General features: G+C 56.4%; 1 protein-coding gene across 3 annotated transcripts; it reads left to right on the top strand.

Annotated features, from left to right (window-relative positions):
• The first annotated feature begins 3,035 nt into the window (after window positions 1–3,035).
• XIRP1 (xin actin binding repeat containing 1) lies at window positions 3,036–12,721 on the top strand. 3 transcript variants are annotated; one of them, XM_055321347.1, is made up of 3 exons: window positions 3,036–3,160; window positions 6,584–9,938; window positions 10,342–10,474. In XM_055321347.1, exons 2-3 carry the CDS (start codon window positions 6,588–6,590, stop codon window positions 10,348–10,350), a joined length of 3,360 nt encoding a protein of 1,119 aa, XP_055177322.1. In that variant the 5' UTR covers window positions 3,036–3,160; window positions 6,584–6,587; the 3' UTR covers window positions 10,351–10,474. The 3 variants fall into 3 exon arrangements, with proteins under 3 accessions (XP_055177322.1, XP_055177321.1, XP_055177319.1); XM_055321346.1 differs by having other exon boundaries at window positions 6,587–12,721; XM_055321344.1 differs by having other exon boundaries at window positions 6,584–12,721.
• The last annotated feature ends 7,110 nt before the right edge of the window (window positions 12,722–19,831 follow it).

The raw sequence follows: 19,831 nt of genomic DNA, 5'->3' as shown, positions 1-19,831 counted from the left end.
GGCTCTGCCCTCCAGAGTGCCCACCCTCAGAGCTGACCCCAGAGTAGAAAATCCCTATTCTGGGTTCAGATGGTTTTATCAAGAGGCGGAGCAGATCTGTCTCCTGCAGGCCTGGGACAGATCCAGCCTGGCTCTCAGAGCTGTCCCTTGGCACCTGTGTCTGCTTCCCAGCTAGAGGGAAGTCAGGACTGCCAGCCAGAGCCTTGAAGGGCACTTGCTTTCAGACCAAGAGCACAGACTGGGATCTGGGACCTGGAGAAGCTGGGGGTGGCAGGAATCCAGGAAAAACTTAATGAGCTTAGTCATTTATTGAGCTTCTAGTGTGCCAGGCACAGCTCTAAACTCACCGTGTGTGTGTGTGTGTGTGTGTGTGTGTGTGTGTGTGTGTGTGAAAGAGAGAGAGAGAGAGGTATGTTCTTCACAGCAACCCTTTGAGGCATGCACAGTTATTATGCCCATCTTATAGATGAGGAAATTTGAAGAATAGAGGAGTAAGGAACTTGCCAAGGTCACACAGCTAGTGAGTGTCACAGGTGGGATTCACACTCAAGCAGACTGGCCCATAATCATCCCTAGACCCTGTGTCTCTCCTGAAACTTCCGGTGAATCTGCCTCCAGCTACTGACTCTGAGCTCTGCCATCGCATGCCAGCTCTGCAGGGAGACTAGGAACTTCTGACCAATCCCCAACTTTGGCGGAGCCCCACTTGGAGGGAGGAGCTGACAGAGGAAGGCGCCCTCAAGACGGAGGAGGTGTGGGCTCCAGAAGGCGGGACTGGCGGCCCTGGAAACCACTACCCCTCCCCCAAGGCCCTTCTGCCTTTGGACAAAGATTGATTAATCAGCACAGCCATTCAACCTTGGCGGCGGATTTATGTATTCCCAGCCTCATTTCCAAGATGTTTCGAGGGAGCTGAAAAAAAGAGATGTGCAATGTCTCCACCAAAGATACTCTGATGGGGCGCCTGGGTGGTACAGTTCATTAAGTGTCTGCCTTGAGCTCAGGTCAAGATCTTGGGGTCCTGGGATCTGGCTCCACACTCAGTGGGGAGTTTGCTTCTCCCTCTCCCTCTCCTTCTGTCTCTCACCTTGTTCATGATCTCTGTCTCTCAAATAAATTAAAATCTTTAAAAAAATACTCAGATAAATTAGGTCTTGTAATCGACATTCTCGTGATGTGGCACTGTTGGATCTTTACACATAGGATGACTAACTTATTCTGGTTTTCTCTGAGTTTTCCAGCTTTAAAACTGAAAGTCCTTTATTCTTGGAACCCCTCAGAGACAGGCAGCTGTTGGTCACCCTCATTGCACAGGATATAGCCTGCAAAGCTTGCTGGCTAGACTATGAATGCAGCTCAGAGCTTCCTGACAGCCAAGGCAGAGAGGGAAATAAACTTTGTTGTGAGATTTTTGGTGTGGATAGCAGTAGCAGTGCAACAGAACTTTCCACAAGAATGTGTCCAGCATGGTAGGTACTAGGCACGTCTCTATGGAGCACTCAAAAGGTGGCTGGTGTGAATTTTTTTTAAAGATTTTATTCATAAAAATAATAAAAATAATAAAAAATAAAGATTTTATTCATTTATTCACGAGAGACAAAGAGAGAGGCAGAAACACAGGCAAAGGGAGAAGCAGCCTCCATGCACGGGAATCTGATGTAGGACTTGATCCCAGGACCCCAGGAGCATTACCTGAGCCAAAGGCAGACACTGAAAACACTGAGCCACCCAGATGCCTGAGAGGAACTCAATTTCAATGAATGAATTTATTATAGTAAATATAGTCATCTGTGGCTAGTGGTGACTATTGAAAAGGACAGTTGTACTGGCTAAGAACAAACCAGATGATCAGGAAAAGTCTGGAGAGCAGGCAGGCAGGTAGAAAAGCACAAGGGAAGCCAAAAGAGAGAATGGATACAGGAGAAGGGGTCCCCAGATGCCCCTCTCTCTGGCCCCACGTTAGTGCAGCATGACTCATGCTGACTCAGTGGAAAAAGCGGGCAGTGCCTGGTATCGCTGCCAGGCTGTCAGAAGAAGACCCTGTTGTGCCAGGTAACAGAATGCACCTGTATGGCCTTGAACCCAGAGCCTGGGTGAAACGCCTTCTTCATGAGCGCACTGGATGCTCCCTGATGCCCCTCACCCTTCCTGGTCAGGGTGCCAGGATCTCTGGACTCTGCTAAGCACCTTGGGTTCAGGGAAGCCAAGAAGGGGGAGGCATGACCCCCCGCAGTCGCCTGTGACTGGGATGCTGATGACTCCAGGATCAGAAATAACCCCACAGTCAGCTCGCGGCAGGCCACCCCTCCCTTCCCCTCCATTCCCAGAAGGTCTGGGCCCTGAGTCAGAGAGGAGAGTCCAAAAGTAAACAAGAACCCAGATAATCTGCCATGAAAACCACAGGACCATTCCGTAGGAATTCTTTGATAAGTCGATGAAGAGCTGAGGCCTAGAAATTCAGATGTCTTTCCCGCAATCCAGTTGCACTCTGGACTACATAGACCAGTGCTATGGTACATGAACAGGAAGGACAAGAGAGGGGATGGGGGAGGAGAGCTGGGCTTACCCTTGTCCAGGCCAGGAGCAGAGGAGAGGGCCCAAGCCTGCCCTCTGGGGGCCTCCAGTCCCCTGGCACAGTGGACGCACATGTCAGGAATAGTCAGAGGCCAGTCCAGAGTGGGGGGTGCGGGGGTGGGATAAGGGGTAGGGTATCCAGGTGTCAGATCTTGATTCACTCCCTCAAAATAGTCTGGGACACCTACACCCCACACCATGGCTGAGTCACTGACCCCAATCCCCAGATGAGACTTGAATGAAGCTGTCCCCACTCCTCTTCCCCTCACAGCAGAAGGGACATGTAACTGATTCCCTGGGATGGAAGGGGAACTTCCACAAGCCCTAAAAATAACTGAGCCACTTCATACTCTGAACTTAGCCTCCCACCCCCCTGCCCCCACCTGGCCCACCCCCTCGCCAGCAAGATAAAGGCAGCTGCTAGGGCTGGCAGATGACAGAGACCTGAGCCAGGGCAGCAAGAAGGCATCTAACGAGGCCAGCAGAGCAAGACAAACCCTGAACAAGAAGTCCGAGAGGAAAGACAGACCATTAAATCACACCTGCCACAGATAAAGAGCACCCCTCCGCCAAGTGGGACCTCCAGGTGAGTAGCCTGCCCTTTTGTCTTTCCAGGGCAGGCTGGCTCTGTGGGCTGGGATCCCCCCATGGGCAATGTGGATGCCTCTCAGGGTGGTGTGTAGCAGGATCAGCTCTGGGTGGAGGAAGGGGGTCGCAACTGGATGTAGGTGAGTAGAGGGGTCCCTGATACCAAGATCCCGTGAGTAAGTTAAAAAAGTTAAAGGAGCCCTAGCATGAGCTCCATGGGGGCTTTCAGAGTGGCTGTCACAGGCCTGAGTCCCACAGAAGAGACAGGTTCTGACCAGTCTGGCATCATTCAGAAAGGCTTTCAAGGTAGGTGGCCTGGGATTGCCATTTTTAAAATTCAGGTACAGAGCTCTTCAGGCTTCAGGGCATCCTCTCAGGGAAGCCCTAGGCAGGCCCAATCCCCAGAAGAAAGAGGGACACAGGGGACCTGAGTGGCTCAAAGGTTGAGTGTCTGCCTTGTTGTGATTCCTGGGCCCTGGGTTTGAGTCCCGCATCGGGCTCCCCACAGAGAGCCTGCTTCTCCCTCTGCCTGTGTCTCTGCCTCTCTCCGTGTGTCTCTCATGAATAATTAAATAAAATCTTTTAAAAAAGAGAGAAAAAGAAAGAGAAAGAAAGAAAGAAAGAAAGAAAGAAAGAAAGAAAGAAAGAAAGAAAGAAAGAAAAAGAAAGAAAGAGGAACACAAGAGAGGTGGGAGGGAATGGGGCTGGAGGTTAGGGTGTAGGCCCAACTTGGCATTGCTAGGACAAACCCCATGCCCAGCTGTTATAAGCGAAAGTCTTGGCATATCTGGCACTAGGAATATCTCCCCAGGGCTGGCCTGAGCCCAGCTCCCCACCTATCATGGCTGAAGGCCTGGAGTGGAAGGCAGACTTTGCCCCAGGCCACAGTCTTGCCCAGTAAGAAAGCTCTTGGGGCAAATCTGGAGCCCCAAGGCAGGAGACCAGGTCTGAGCCTTCCCAGATGTAGGGACCTGTGGAGGAGGAGAAGCAGACCTGGGGTCACCCTGAGAGGCCGGCTCAGCCCTCAGAGGCCAAGTTCTGGCACACTTCTTGGGGTTCAAGCCTGACCCTAAGTCTGGTTGTCCCAGTTCCAATTCTGCCCACACCCCATCTCTGTCCTTGCCCTTTAGAAACTGAAGCCCTAAGGAGTTTCAGGCCAGGCAGGGGCAAGGGCGGGAGGGCCAGGCGTCAGAAAACCTTTGGGTCTTGCTGCAACCTTACAGAGTGCCCTGGAACAGCTCCTTTCCTGTCTCTGGGTCTTAGTTCCCCTGTCTAAACAATGAGGGGGTTAGGTTCCTTGACCTCTGAGGGTGTATAGTTCCAACTTTCCCGGGGCTCCATGATTCTAATACTTTGTGACGATAGCAGGGATTGTGGAGATTCCTGGGGTCAGTGGGTGGGGTGGAGCTGTGGCCTACACATGCCATCTGCTCGGGCCACATGGTTGTGACAGGACAGGGAGGCATGGTTTAACTTTGTTCCTCTCAGAGCCTAGAGAGGAAAAGAACCCCCCAGAGCAAGTGAGGAGACTTGGGCTACAGGTTTTAGTTTTCCCTCTTCAGGGCTCTGGTGTCTGGTGTGCGGACTGGATGGCTATCTCAGAAGGGGGGTAGCAGGGGCTCCTGGGAGCTCATCAGTTAAGGAGCTGACTCTTGATTTCGCTCAGGTAATGATCTCAGGGTCCTGGGATCCAGCCCCGAGTCTGGCTCTGTGCTCAGCGGGGAGTCTGCTGCAGGATTTTCTCTCTCTCCCTCTGCCCCTGCTCCTGCTCGTTCTCACACACTCTCTTTCTGATATTGATAAATAAATCTTAAATAAAACATAGGAAGGGGGTGGCAAACAGGTCTCAATTCACCCCACTTCTGAGGTGGAAGAGGAGGAAGTTCTGCCCCCCACCTGTTCCCCGTGTCCCTAAACCTCCCCCCACCACCAGGTCCCAGCTCTGGTCGTCCTGCAGGCCAGGCACCTGATACCAGCTCGGGAGGCAGGGGGCAGGATCAGGGAGCCCAGGACAGAGAAGGAGATGAGCTGGGTGAAGGAGCCCAGGTCCCAGTGACTGGGCCTGGGCCTCCCTGCTGAGCCCTGGGCTGCTGGGCCGAGGCCAGGACCTCAGCTATATTTAGCATGAGTGTGGAGCAGAGCAGTAGGTCAGGGGCAGCGAGAGGCGGGACATGCTTCCCATTCCTTCCCTACTGTCCTCTGGGGACTGTCAGTACACCTGTCACAAGACAGATAAGACACAGAGAGGACAGAGACCAGAGAAGGGCTTGAGGGGTGAGAGGCCATGGAGGGGTGGGGGAGCTGAGGAGAAGCAGTGCCTTGATGGAAGCTGATTGACATGAAGAGGGAGAAAGAGAAGCATAGGCGTTTGGGACTGGTCGCCTATATGGGGAAGATTCTCCATGAGCAAGGGCAAGGCAGGCTCTGCAGTAAGGTCTCTGTCCACTGCCTCCCTCCCTGTGGGTGTCACCCTCACACTCTGCTAGGGGTGGCTGCTGGGGACAGGGGGGCACCACAGCCAGTAAGAAAGCTTCACGCCCCCTTCCCTTGTATTTCTTGCAAGCAAGGCCCCCGGTAGGGTCTAGGAACTAGAGCCAGCACAGCCTGTCCCTCACCCGCCCAGATCTGATTCCTTTTATACTTCGGTTTCCTTGTCTTTAATTGTGAATGGCTGGACTAGAAGGTCCTTGAGATCTCCCTGGCTCCCACTTTCTGAATCTTGGGGTATGGCACAGAAAACTCCTATCCGGGATTCAGAATCTGGCTCTGCAGAACCGTGAGATGGCTGGCAAACAACTGCCCCTCACAGAGCCTCGGCTGCTTCTACTGGCCTAGGCTGTGGCCCCTGCTAAAGCTCCCCCTGACCAGAAGGGATGGAGAGGAGTTGAGAGGCAAGAGGTTAAAGGCCAGACAGGTCTCCTGGCAAAGTGGCAAGTTCGCCCTCTGGTGTTAAGAGAGGGAATTTCTTCTCCATGGGAAGTCGTTACCAGTTTAGGGCCCTGCCTCTCCTGGTGCTGGAACCCCATAAGGCAGGATTCCGTCCGGGGGGTTCACTGGGAGAAACTGACTTTAGTAAACAAAGGTGAGGATTGAGCGTGTCCAGCTTGCCTCTTGGAGGTTTGGACACCCCCTGTAGGGCTAAAGGACAGAGTTGCATGGCCAGCGGTACGCTGCTTGCTCTCTAGCAACCAGGTAATTCTGGGGATGCAGGACCCACTTTAATGGATGGCTCCATATGCCCTAAGTTCAAGACTTTTCACATACCAACCATGCAGGTGGCGGAGTGATACCCAGGTGAGGTCTGGAGAGGGAGGGAGTCTCTAAACACAGGTCACCGCAGGACCACTCTGCCCCCGGGCCCGGCCCCCTGTCATTTCTCCCAGCTACCAGCACCATGCTCATCTCTGCCCCTTCTCCTCAGAAGGATGGCCAAAGCCCAGACGCAGGCAGCCCCCATGCCGACCCTCCCGACGGCCGCTGCAGAGGACCTGCCCCTCCCGCCCCCCCCAGCCCTGGACGATCTGCCACTGCCACCGCCCAAGGAGTCCTTCTCCAAGTTCCACCAGCAGAGACAAGCCAGCGAGCTCCGCCGCCTCTACAGGCACATCCACCCTGAGCTCCGCAAGAATCTGGCCGAGGCCGTGGCTGAAGACCTGGCTGACGTCCTGGATTCCGAGGAGCCCACTGAGGGTGACGTCCAGTGTATGCGCTGGATCTTTGAGAACTGGCGGCTCGATGCCATTGGGGACCGTGAGAGGCCGCCTGCCAGGGAGCCCGTGCCCGGTGGCAATGTCCAGGCTACCTCCCGCAAGTTTGAGGAAGGCTCCTTTGCCAACAACATAGAGCAGGAGCCAGCCGGACCTCCGCCATCCGGAGGCGACGTTCGTGCCGCCCGCCAGCTGTTTGAGACAAAGCCACTGGATGAGCTGACTGGCCAGGCCGAGGCACTGGAGGTGGCGGTGAAGGAGCCCGAAGCCAGCGGCGATGTCCAGGGTACCAGGATGCTCTTTGAGACGCGGCCGCTGGACCGCCTGGGCTCCCGCCCCTCCATCCAGGAGCAGAGCCCCTTGGAGCTGCGCTCAGAGATCCAGGAGCTGAAGGGCGACGTGAAGAAGACAGTGAAGCTGTTCCAAACAGAGCCTCTGTGTGCCATCCAGGATGCAGAGGGTGCCATCCACGAGGTCAAGGCTGCATGCCGGGAAGAAATCCAAAGCAATGCAGTGAGGTCTGCCCGCTGGCTATTTGAAACCCAACCTCTGGATGCTATCAACAGGGACCCCAGCCAGGTGCGGGTGATCCGGGGGATCTCCCTGGAGGAGGGGGCCCGGCCCGACGTCAGTGCAACTCGCTGGATCTTTGAGACACAGCCATTGGACGCCATTCGGGAGATCTTGGTGGATGAGAAAGACTTCCAGCCATCCCCAGACCTTATCCCTCCTGGCCCAGATGTTCAGCAGCAGCGGCATTTGTTTGAGACCCGAGCCCTAGATACTCTCAAGGGGGAAGAGGACTCTGGAGCACAGCACCCACCCAAAGAGGAAGTAGTCCCTGGTGATGTCCGTTCTACCCTGTGGTTATTTGAGATGAAGCCCCTGGACACACCTAGAGACAAGGTCCAAGTGGGTCACCTGCAGCGAGTGGGTCCCCGGGACCATGAGGGGCTCATGTCTGAGCATCTATCCAGAGATGGCTCCTCAGCAGCATCCCACTCTCAGAATGCCGCCCAGAGGGATGGGGTGAAGGGGGACGTGAAGGCCTTCAAGAACCTTTTTGAGACCCTTCCCCTTGACAGCATTGGGCAGGGTGAGCCTTCAGCCCATAGGAGTATGAACAGAGCAGAAGGAACTGATTCTACTGGGCAATCCCAGGACTTAGGGTCCCCAGTATATGCCATGCAGGATGGCAAAGGCCACCTCCATGCCCTGACCTCTGTCAGCAGAGAGCAGATAGTTGGAGGCGATGTGCAGGGCTACAGATGGATGTTTGAGACACAGCCTCTGGATCAACTGGGCCGAAGCCCCAGTACCGTGGATGTGGTACGGGGCATCACCCGGCAGGAAGTGGTGGCCGGAGACGTAGGCACTGCCCGGTGGCTCTTTGAGACCCAGCCACTGGAGGTGATCCACCAGCGGGAACGGCAGGAACGCCAGGAAGAAGAAGGAAAGAGTCAGGCAGGTTCCCAGTCTGAGGCACTCCCGAAAGGTGACGTGCAGACCATCCGGTGGTTGTTTGAGACATGCCCCATGAGTGAGTTGGCAGAGAAGCAGGGGCCAGAGGTCGCAGAGCCCACAGCTAAGGCTGAGCCCCGGTCCTGCACCTGGATGTTTGCGCCCCAACCCCTGGAGAGGCCAGAGGGCTCCAGGGAGCAGCACCTACAGGTTAGCCAGATCCAGGCTGGGGAAAGACAGACAGACAGACATGTCTTCGAAACTGAGCCTCTGCAGGCCTCAGGCCGTCCCTGCGGAAGAGGGCCTGTGCGATACTGCAGCCGAGTAGAGATCCCTTCGGGTCAGGTGTCTCGGCAGAAGGAGGTTTTCCAGGCCCTGGAGGCAGGCCAGAGGGAACAGCAGGGGCCCAGGGTCCTCCCGGAGCCCATCTCTGTGGGCTCCGTGCACAAGTTCACCTGGCTCTTTGAGAATTGCCCTATGGGCTCCCTGGCAGCTGAAAGCATCCGAGGGGGCAACCTCCCAGAAGAGCAGCCCACAGGCCCCTCGGGCAGCAGGGTGCCCGAGAGGCAGGAGACGGAGGCTGAGGGGACCCTGCGGACCCTGCACACTCTGCCCGGCCTCTTGCACCACGGGGGCATCCTCATGGAGGTCCGAGGCCCGGGGGAGCTCTGCCTGGCCAAGTATGTGCTCCTAGGCCCGGGGGAGGGGGGGCCCCGCGTCCGGAAGGAGGAGCTGGTGTCTGGCGAGCTTCCCAGGATCGTCCGCCAAGTGCTGCGCCGGCCAGATGTGGACCAGCAGGGGCTGCTGGTTCAGGAGGACCCAGCGGGCCAGCTCCGCCTTAAGCCACTGAGGCTGCCAGCTCCAGGCGGCAGCGGGAATGTTGAAGACACAGACTCTGAGTTCCAACAGCTGCTGGCCTCCGGCCTGGGGACCTCAGTAGCAAGGACTGGGCTGGTGATGCAGGAGACAGAGCAGGGCCTGGTCTCGCTGACTGCCTACTCCCTGCAACCCCAGCCGAACAGCAGGGCCCCTGAGAGGGGCAGCGTGCAGCTGCTGGCCAGCTGCATAGACAAGGGAGACCTGAGTGGCCTGCATAGTCTGAGATGGGAGCCACCAGCCGATCCAAGTCCAGTGCCAGCCAGCGAGGGGGCCCCGAAGCTGCCCCCAACTGAGAACATCATCCATGTTCCCCCCCTGGACCCCAGTATGGGGCTGGGGCATCTCAGAGGCCCAGGGGGCACCTCCCACCTCCCACAGACCATGGAAAAGCCAGTGCCTCTAGCTGGGGAGAAAAAGCAAGAAGATAGTCACACTGGGCAGAAAGGGATGGCAGCTTGGGGAAAGTCCAAAGAAACCACTACTACCCCACTGGGGCCTGGGGCCCCGGACCTCCAGGCTGCCATGCAAGATCTGCGGATGGCCGCCGCCGAGGCCCAAAGCCTGCAACAGCAAGTTCTGAATAAACACAAGCAAGGCATTAACCCTGGAGCCACCTCGGCACCCCTGGAGCCACCTCGGCCAGCATCGGCTGTGGCCACTGTGGCTGCTCAGAGCCACACTAGGCCTATGGCTGGAGGCAACCCCAGGATGCCGGCAGCCCCCAGAAAGGTCAGTGGGGAACAGAAAGCACCGCCCAGAGGGCTGCCTGGGGGGTGGGTGACTATTCAGGATGGCATCTACACTGCTCACCCTGTGAGGACCTTTGAGCCACCTGGGGGTGTCCAGCCTTCTGAAAGAGAGCTCCTCTCGGTGCAGGCTCCCAGCCCACTCCAGGAAGGCCCAGGCCGGACTCTGGGGCCTGGGCGGGAGGAGCCTGGGGGCGGCACACAGACGGCCTCAGGACCTCCAGAGAAGGCAATGGCAAGAGATGGCCCAGGAGGGCTCCAAGCTGCAGAGACCACCCTGAAGGTTGCCTCTTTAGCCCACCCCCCTCTGGCCTCTGGGCCTCTGCCTGTGGGTGCCAGTCTGCACTCCCGTAATGCCTCTGTTCCCCCTCCTCCTCTTCTCCCAGCTGCTGTGACGGGACCTGACTTCCCAGCCCAAGCCCGCCTTGATGAGGACTCTATCCGGCAGGACTCCAAGCTTCTCCCCTCCCACAGCAGCCCTGCCAGCCAGCGGACACCTGGGGAAGCACAGACAAGGACCCCAATACTGGAGCCAAAAATGCCCCCAAGGAAGAAGCCTCCACTGCCTCCCAAACCTGCCCACCTAAGCCAGATCTACCCTCCTCAGAGGCTGCCCACGCCCTCAGCTCTATCTCCCAGCTCCTGCAAAGAGTCAGGGCAAGGAGAACACAAGCCAGGTGAGAGAGACGCAACCACCCTTCGGCCAGCCAACATTCCCACCACCGCAGGCCAGGGATGCATGTCTCTGTCTGGAGGCCCCAGTGAACAGAACCAGCCCAGCCCCCAACGCGGCCCCAGCACCATGGCTTCCAGACCTACCGAGAGCCAGGCTGCCAGATGCCATGACCAGAGCCCTAAGTCCCCCAAGTTCTCAGCTCTCAGCAGCCACCCCCCCGCACCACAGGAGGGTCCCTGTCCCCCAAGAGAGAGGCCCACAGCCGGTTCCCAGCAAGGGGCCCCTGAGAACACTGAGATTCTGCAGGGAAGCCAGCAAGAGCTCCAGGGCCTGCTGAGCCAGGTGCAAGCCCTAGAGAGGGAGGCCACAAGCAGTGTGGATGTGCGGGCACTGAGGAAGCTCTTTGAAACTGTGCCCCAGCTGGGAGTGGCCCACCCGGCTTCTGCGGCCCCCCACAAACCCAAGGCCTCTGTGGTGCAGGCCTTTGGGGAGCTGACAAAGGTCAGCACAGAGGTGGCCCTGCTGAAGCAACAGACACTAGCCAGGTTGCTGGACATTGAGGAGGCTGTGCACAAGGCACTCAGCTCCATGTCCAGCCTCCAGCCGGAGACTAACACCAGCGGCCATTCCCAAGGACCGTCGAAGGACCACAGTGCCTGCAAGAGCAGTGACACAGATGGGAGTAAAGCCAGACCTCACTGCTCCAGCCAGGGGGTCAGAGGGCAAACTGCAGTCAAGAACCAAACCCAAGTTGCAAGCCAGACTGAGGTCCAGAGTCAGGCCAAGGTCAGAAATCACACAGAGGCCGGGGGTCAGGCAGCCTCAGTCATCCCTTCCCCCAGGAGGCCAGAGACATTGAGAGAAGACTCAAGCCTCCCTGGAGCCTTGCCTTCCAACAGAGATCCATCTTGTTCCCCAACCTTCATCTCCATTGAGTCAGCCGTAAGGAAGCTTCCAGAGGCTCCCAGCCCCAGGGGCATCTTTGAGGTCTCAGTGAAAAGCACACACCTGGCACAGGCTGGACTCCACCAGAAAGGGCTCCAGGACAATGCTGGAAAGAAGGAAGTCACCCAGTGCCCTTGGCAGCCTGAGCCTGCCCCCGCCTTAGCCAGCCCTCTGCCCACAGGGCAGCAGAAGAAAGTTCTGGAGCTGCAGACTGGACTAGATGGCTCCCGGTGCTATGAAGCCACAGGAACGGTTACCCAGCAGTGTGAAGGGGTGGACCAGTGCAGGAGCCCGGTCCTCCTGTCCTCTACCACAGTCACGGAGCAGTCAGAGATGACCAAGGGCCCAGGGCCCCACCTCGAGCTCCACGCTTCACCCCTGCTCCGGCAGTTCCTGCGCAGCCCAGCCAGGCTCAGCGGCGCACTGGCAGAAGCTGAGACAGTGCATGCCCCCTGTGGCTACTCCCAGCCGGGGGCCCAGTGAGCTCCTCTGCCTCCACCACAGCCTCCCACACCCTCCCACTGGCACCGCAGCATCACCCTGCAGGGCCCTGGGACCGAGGTGGGCGCATCCTCCTGTGCACATGAAGCAAGGACCAAGAAGAAAGGGCATCTTCCTGGACGTACGGGCAGGTTCCCTCTCCTCAGTTCCATCAGTAGGCTCAGTTGTTGCAAAAGGTGGGGAAGAAAGGTTGGGAAGAGCTCCGCCAAGTAGCACGGGCCTGGGAGCAGCACGGGTGTTGGTTGCTGCTTGGAGGATGGAATATGTACAGACACACGTGTTCCTCACACAGGCCTGGCCCACAGGTCGACCCTAAGAAGGAGCCCCCTGAGTGATCCTCCCCTCTCAGCTTTGTTTTTTCTATTATGAGTAAAATGTTCTCAGCCATCTGCTCCTTAATTCTTGGAGAGGACAGGGACAACTGGACCACGGGATCAGTCTCTCTCTTCAAGGTTGGTCCGACGGCTCTAGAAGCCCCATCATCGCTAACTCCATCGTTCAGCGGGTCATCCTGGCAGCCCAAAGGTCACAATCAGCAAATATCCCTAAAGCCAAAGATACTGCCTTTCCACCCATACTGCCTTACACTCTGCACCCCAAATGGAAAGGATACAGTCTGAATAAACCCAAGTTTTAGTCTGTCATCTGTGTGTGTGTGACAGTTTGCACATCTGTTCTAGAGTCTGGGTTCCCACTGTGGGAGAAAAGATACCCACAACCTCCAGATTCCCACCTTTTCCTGGCAATAGCAGGGTTGCAAAACTCTGAAAAAGCCACCCCTTCTTTTACCACCTTGGCTGGGAAACAAAGAGGCCCTGCACATCCCCCTGCTCTTCTTGCTCCCTTTTCCTGCCTTCCCCAGCCCACTCATGCACAGCTGCCCCTCAACCTCTGGTCTCCCCGCCTGGAGGTTGTTTGTGACATCATCCTGGAGTGAAATCTGACCAGAATCCTGCTCCAGAGTGAGAGAGTAGCCCAGTCAGGCCTGGGAAGGAGGGAGGGTCTCAACCCAGGAGAACTCCAGTGGCTAAGATGGCTGGGCCCTCTCTCCTGCTCAGGCCAGGTGCTGTGTGCACAGCAAGAGCTTCTGAGAAGGGGAGTGGATGGAGCTTGGCTGGCAAAGCTAGAATGATTTAGTGCAGGGCCCTTTACACTCTTTCAAAAGGCACTGAGTGCCTGCTGCATACTAGGCCTGTTCTAAGCAGCAGGGACACAGAGGTGAGGGCGTATGGGGTCATGATTTCAGGAACTGACCTTCTAGAAAAAGGAGACAGAGAGACCATGAATAAACAGGAAACACCAGATGGTAAGGGTAATGTGCCTGACTAGGCCAATCTTCCACTCTAGGGCAGGAGAGTGTTAAAATAAGGTGATGTGACAATGACAGGTGATTGCCTTAGAGGATATGACCAAAGCAAACCTTTCTGATAAACCTCCCCTGAGATCTGAATGACAAAGACCTAGTTATGTGAAAATCAAGGGGAGCCATGTGCTAGGCAAAGAGAAGATCACATGCAAAAATCCAACAAGGGCAATAAGTGTAGCTCCTCAATTTCCTGGATACCCCTCCATCTGCCTATCTCCTCCTCCATCCTGCCCCCCACCCCCCACAGGGTTATGTGGGAGCTTGTCCACAGTTTGCTTCAGTTGAGCAGGTAAGCTCCTATCCTAGTGCCAGCCCCAGAATCAGCCTTCTGTATACCATGTCCCAGGCCCTCATTGCCTGCTCTTCTCATACTGAACTACCCAGGGGAAGCAGGACTCTGAACCGGAAATAGCTGGTTCCCCCGTGGAAGACAGTGGTGTGTGGGAGCAATTAAGATACCAAATCTACCCCCTGGGGGCTAATATCTAACATCTCTCTGGGCCCCTGGCCACTTGTCCTCCCTCCTCTGCCCTCTGTGTGATCTCACTCAATTAAGGGCCCAGCAGCTTACAGCATGACTGTTCTCGTTCTCATCTATACAATGGGCACGATTACAGTGCCTACTCTTGTGAAGATGAAACGGATTATTATGTGCAGAGTGCTTGGAGCTCTCTGTCTAGCATCTGGAACTCAAACATGTTAATTTCTTAGTATTATTGGTAACTATTCGTTTTAGTATATCCCTCTCACCTCCAGGTGGAGTTCCTGTCTTGTTCATCTAAGTATCACTGGTGCTTATCAAAAGTGCCTAGAAGGCACTGTGTAAACGTCACATAAATGAACGCACGGATGAAAGAAATGATTCGTGAATTCAGCAATTCATCCGACTAACATTTACTGAGCACGTGCTTCATGCCAGGTTCCATTTAGGAGGCTGAGGATAGAGATGAACAAGGCGGAATTTATCCCTGACTTCAGGGAACTTGGGTTTATTTATTTTTTTTTAAATTTTTTTTTTATTTATTTACAATAGTCATACAGAGAGAGAGAGAGAGAGAGGGAGGCAGAGACACAGGCAGAGGGAGAAGCAGGCTCCATGCACCAGGAGCCTGACGTGGGATTCGATCCCGGGTCTCCAGGATCGCGCCCTGGGCCAAAGGCAGGCACCAAACCGCTGCGCCACCCAGGGATCCCGGGAACTTGGGTTTAAAGAGAGAAGACAATGTATTAAAGCAGATAATTTTAGAAGGGAGCGACCCTGTGAAGGAAATCAAAACCAGGTCAGTCCATTAGGTTGTGTGGTCAAGGGAGGTAAGCCTGGGGACACCGGAGCCGGTCCCGACGACTGGAGGTGGCAACCTAGGGGCAAGAGGCAGGTGGACGGGTGGTGAGCACGCCGGCGGCAGCGTGCACCAAGGCGAGCAGCAGCCGCTCGGTGAGGCCTCGCCGCGTGCCGCGCACACCTGCCGCCGCACCTGCCGCCCAGGCCCAGGCTCCGCCTCCCGCCCGGAGTGGGCGGGGCTGGGAGGGGCCGGGCCGCGGGCGGGGCGGAGCGGGCGGGGGCGGGGGCGGAGCGGGCGGGGGCGGGCGGGCGGGGCGGGGGCGGGCCGCGTTCCCACCCGCCGTCTCCAAGGGGACGGTGACGTCACCCGGGCCGCGGGGTTCGGGGCGTTCGCGCGGCTGCAGCCGTTGCCCGGAAACGCCGGGCGGGCGCGCAGCCAGGGGCCCGCTCCGCGCGGCAGACGCTGGACGCCGGTCCGCGCCGTCCTGGCCGGCCCTAGCTCGGAGCCTCCCTCCGCGGTCCGGGCGGGTGCGGGTTCCGGGCCTCACCCCAGTCGCGGCCCCACCCGGGGCCGACCTGCCGGGCAGGGCGCCTCCTCCCTTTCCGTCACTCCCCGTGGCTGCTGCTGCTGCGGCTGCGGCTGCTGCTGCGTCCTGAGTTGTCCACCGGTCCCCATCTCCACCGCCAGCACGCTGCCTCGGACCTCCGCCCATTCCCTGTCTCCTGGGCCGCCGCCACAGCCTCCCAAGTGGTCTTCCTCGCCTCCCCCGGTCCGTCCTAACAATCTGCAGTTCACCTGGCAGCCGGAGCTCTTCTGAGAGTTTACCAGATCAAGTTGTTCCCCTGTAAATATCCTCCAGTGGCTTCCCAGCTCACTCAGTCTGAAATCTAACTCTTCTCTGCCTTCAAGACCAGAATGATTTGTCTCTGCCTTCCTCTCCCGACTTTTTTGCCCCTACTCTCTTCTCCCTGGTTACATGCCTTGATTCTCACAGAATCTTTACCAAACTGATTCCTGCCTCAGGGCCTTTGCACTTGCTGTACCTCTGCTTAGAAGTCTCTTCCCTCAGATCTTCAGTGGCTGGGCTCCTTATCACTCAGATCCCGTTTAAATGTCTCTCCAAAAAGGCTTTCTTAAGCCATCCCTCCCCTTCCTATTGCACACACACGCACACACACACACACACACACACACCTGCCCCCCATCAAGAGGCCCTCCAACAAGTTATCATGTTATTTCAGGTTTTTATGAAGACCTCTCACGATAGGAAATTATCTTGCTCACGTATTTGCTTATTGTCAGTGTTCTCACTACTATTCCTGTATAGCAAATCACCTCAAACTTAGTGGTTTAAACAACAACCATTTTATAATAGTCATTAATTCTGTGGGTCGTGAATTTGGACAGAACACAGTGCAAATGGCTTGTCTCTGTACCATAATGTATGGGGCCTCGCCTCAGCTGGGAACACTTGAAGGTTGAGGTAATTTAACAGCTAGTGTCTGGAAACATCTGAAAGCTCATCCACTCGTGTCTGGCAGTTGATGCTGGCTCTTGGCTGGGATGTCAGCCAGAACACATGTGCACAGCCTCTACATGTGGCCTGGGCTTCCCCATGGCATGGCAGTCTCAGGGTAGTTGGATTTCCTACACTTCATCTCAAGGATCCAAAGGCACATGTCCCAACTAACAAGGCAGAAGCTGCACTGCCTTGTCTCACCCAGCCTTGGAAATCACACAAAATCACTTCTGCTGCATTTTGTTGGTTACAAATGAGTCACAAGTCTGCCTCAACTGAATGCAAGGGGTATGAGACACTACCTTTTAACGAAAAGAGGCAAAGATCTAGAAGAACATGTGGCCATTTTTGGAGGGTGCCATGTCCATCCACATGGAATCTTCCCCCACTGGAATATCACCTCCATGACAAATCATTTCTCATTCCTTTATTGTTACATCCCCTGTGCGTGCTAGAATGGTACAAGAGCACTTAGTAGGTGCCTGACCCATGTTTTAGAGTGAAGGAAGGAAGGTTTTTCTTTCCAGGAGGCATTGGAGCCCAGCTCTTCTCCCCATAAGCGTATTTCCTGCTCCAGTCCTTGATTTTAGCCTGGTCTGCTCTGGAGGCAGCCCAGTGTTTGCATTGGAAGATGGGAGTCAAGTACAGTTGTTTGTTTCTTTGGCGGGAAGGGGGAGTTATCGGAGATTGGGAAAGCCAAATGAAGTTCTGGCACAGTATTCTACTGTAAAGGCTGTTGAAAACCCAATCTGACTTTCCTCATTCTAAACTCTGGAAATGCACGAGAGAGGACTGCAGTTAGTCCAGTGGGCCACAGGGAGAAGGAAAGTGACCCAATGGAAATAGAGCTTTGGAGAGGTGCCTGGGGCAGCAGAGAAGGGGGTGGGGGTTGGAATGCCTAGTAGAAGCTACTGCGGAGATCTGGGCAAGAGGCGACTGACTCTGAAGCCACCCACGAGCCGGTAATGGTATGCACATTTTCCCTGCTTTGTTATTGGGGAAGAACTTTCCATCTGATCTTCCCACAGTCCTGAAGCCCCATACAGTTTCTTCTCTTTGTTTTCTCCCTTTTCCCTGAGAAATAGCCCAGACTTCTCTTCTTGATCCACCTCCTCACATCACTCAGCCCACTTTCCAAATCTCTCTCTGCCTTTCCCCACAGTTCCATCTCCACCGGTGCTCTGGGACTTGGGATGTCCTGTTGCAGCAACAAACATCCCGATGTCCTCCCCACCTCCGGTGACCCCTCCAAGCTGTCAGCCCTCCAGCCCAGCCCTGCAGGGATTCTTCACCAGGTCTAACCACAAAATTCACATTCCTTAAGGTCATTCAGGGCTCTTCCGGTTAAGCTGCTACCTGTGTTTATAGCCTTTCTCCATCCACCCCCACCCCCAACCTCCTAATAGTCTATCCAGGGTGTGTCACCTTGGTTTTGCCCAGAGCCAGCTTACTCACTGGTCACAGCAGCCAGGGGGCCTGGAGCCCACAATACTTTTAAGGGCCCATGAAAATGTTTTAACATCTTCTACAATCAGAAAGGGAAAAAAGGGAATTTTTAGGTAGAAAAAAACCTTTTTTTTTAAGAGATTTTATTCATGCATGAGAGACCCTGGGAGAGGCAAAGACAAAGGGAGAAGCGTGGGGAGCCTGATGCGGACTTGACCTAGGGACTTCCAGGCTGATGCCCTGAGCCGAAGGCAGAGGCTCAACCAACTGAGCCACCCAGGCCTGCGGAAGAAACTGTCTTAATACTTAACATTGCCAGATTAGTCTTTATACCGCCACAGTCATAAAATCCATTTTTAAATACTCATTTTATGGAGGAGGACTCCGCTCCGAGGCACCCTCTTCAAGGAAGCAAAAGCCATCAAGGGTGTCCTTCTCTGACCTCTCTCAACCCTATGCAGTTTGGGGGTTTGGAAAGCTCGACGGAAACCTTTTGGATCAGGTCCTCCCTCTCCTCACCGAGCTGTTCGTACCTGCAAATCCATAACCACCCCCACCTCCGCTTTCTCCTTCTCGGGACCTGTTCCCCACCTGCGGCAGAGCTGCCACCTTAGCGGCGCACCTAACTTCCGAAGAAAACCCAGGCCGAGGCTCAGGCTAGGAGCCCGCGGGAACGGCGCCCGACCCCACCGCCGCGGGCCCCGGGCGGCCCGGGGAGGGAGCGCGCGCGGGGCGGGACCTCGGGGGGGCTCGGCCGCAGCCCGGCCCGCCCGGCCCCCCCGGCCCCCCCGGCCCGCCCGGCCCCGGCGGAAGAAGGGAGCTGCCCCTGCGCTCCCCTCTCTTCTTCCCCAAAAGCGGCTCACTCCTCCTTCCGCCGCACCCCTCCCCCCGTGAGGTTTCGGACGAAAAAGCGCCGCTGAGAATTCCCAGAAGGTCCCGGATGTGAAGTCAGCGGCGTGAGGTCACCGCGCCTGGTTCCAGGAATCAAGCCTGGGGGGGGGGAGGCAGGGACGGGCCCCTCGCGGGGGAGCGAGCGAGCCGAGGGCGCGCTGGGCGGGGCTCGGGCCCGAGGGCACGGGCGGCCCCCGGACAAAGGGCTCCGCTTCTCCGCCCCTCCCACGGCGGGGACTGCCGGGGGGACACCCGTGTGCCGAGCCGTGTTAACCCGGATCAGAGTCTGATACTGCCTGATAGGGGAATGGACGGGTGGGGAAACGGGAGCGGGCGCCACTGGTGGGCAGGGGGAGAGGGGGAGAGGGGGAGAGGGGGGAGGGGGGAGGGGCAGGCGGGCTGGGTGGGCTGGGCCTTCCAGGTTGGAGGTCGGCTTCCCAGTACCCACGGAACTTTAAAGGCACCTGCCCTTGAACCTGACGGTCGCGCGCCTACGGATTTGTCCTGCAGACAAGACTGCAAGGATAAACTCCCAAGGTGGCTCGTGGCAGCTTTGTTTGTTGATAGACCAGAACGGGACTGGGAGAGAATCAAGAGTACCGGCCCTACAGGCCTGAAGCTGAAGCCGTCCTTTACCAGGATGGGGAGGACGGGGAGGAGCCAGGCTTTTAGTGAACAGGGTGAGGGATCAGTAGTCTGAACTACTTACGTGGGTCAGGAGTTCAGGGGTGATAGAGATCTCAGAGTTATTTGGAATTTGTAGCAGAGATGTTTCCAGAGGGAAACAGCTGATGCACTTGGATTGAGAAATTTGAGGAGGGATTAATAAAAGAGCCTTTTACACAAGGGTAGCAGGGCGCACAGAAACCGACAGGACAAAGTAGGACCCCTGGACCAGTAGCAATGGGGACTTGACCATCTTTAGTTCTGATGGGGGAAAGGGGAGAGTTGCTGGCACCTGGGGACAGAGAGAGTGAAGTGAAGAAGGCAGTATCTAAACTTGTGTGGTTTCCTCCAGGGAAGGGGACTTGCTTTTGAGACACAAGTTTGGATGTTGCACACTGACCGGAGTGGAGAGCTTTGGTGGAGGAGTGTAGCTAGTCCCTGGCAACCCTACATGGAAAACATATATCCTGACCTCTCTCACCTCCCTCTGAACTCATGTCTGTGTTGGCCAGCGGTCAAAGCCCATGGAAAGCCAGACAGCTCAGCTCCCCCAGTGCAGAGCTGGAAGGAGGGTGGAGAACTG

This window comes from Nyctereutes procyonoides, unplaced genomic scaffold (assembly GCF_905146905.1).
Source record: "Nyctereutes procyonoides isolate TBG_1078 unplaced genomic scaffold, NYPRO_anot_genome, whole genome shotgun sequence".
Taxonomy (NCBI): Eukaryota; Metazoa; Chordata; class Mammalia; order Carnivora; family Canidae; genus Nyctereutes; species Nyctereutes procyonoides.
Note: the sequence above shows the minus strand (reverse complement) of the source record. Positions and strands in the feature narration are given on the sequence as shown.

What these genes read in the sequence shown, in the direction of transcription:
- XIRP1 (XM_055321346.1), top strand. Translation starts at nt 6,588, where the DNA reads ATGGCCAAAGCCCAGACGCAGGCAGCCCCCATGCCGACCCTCCCGACG.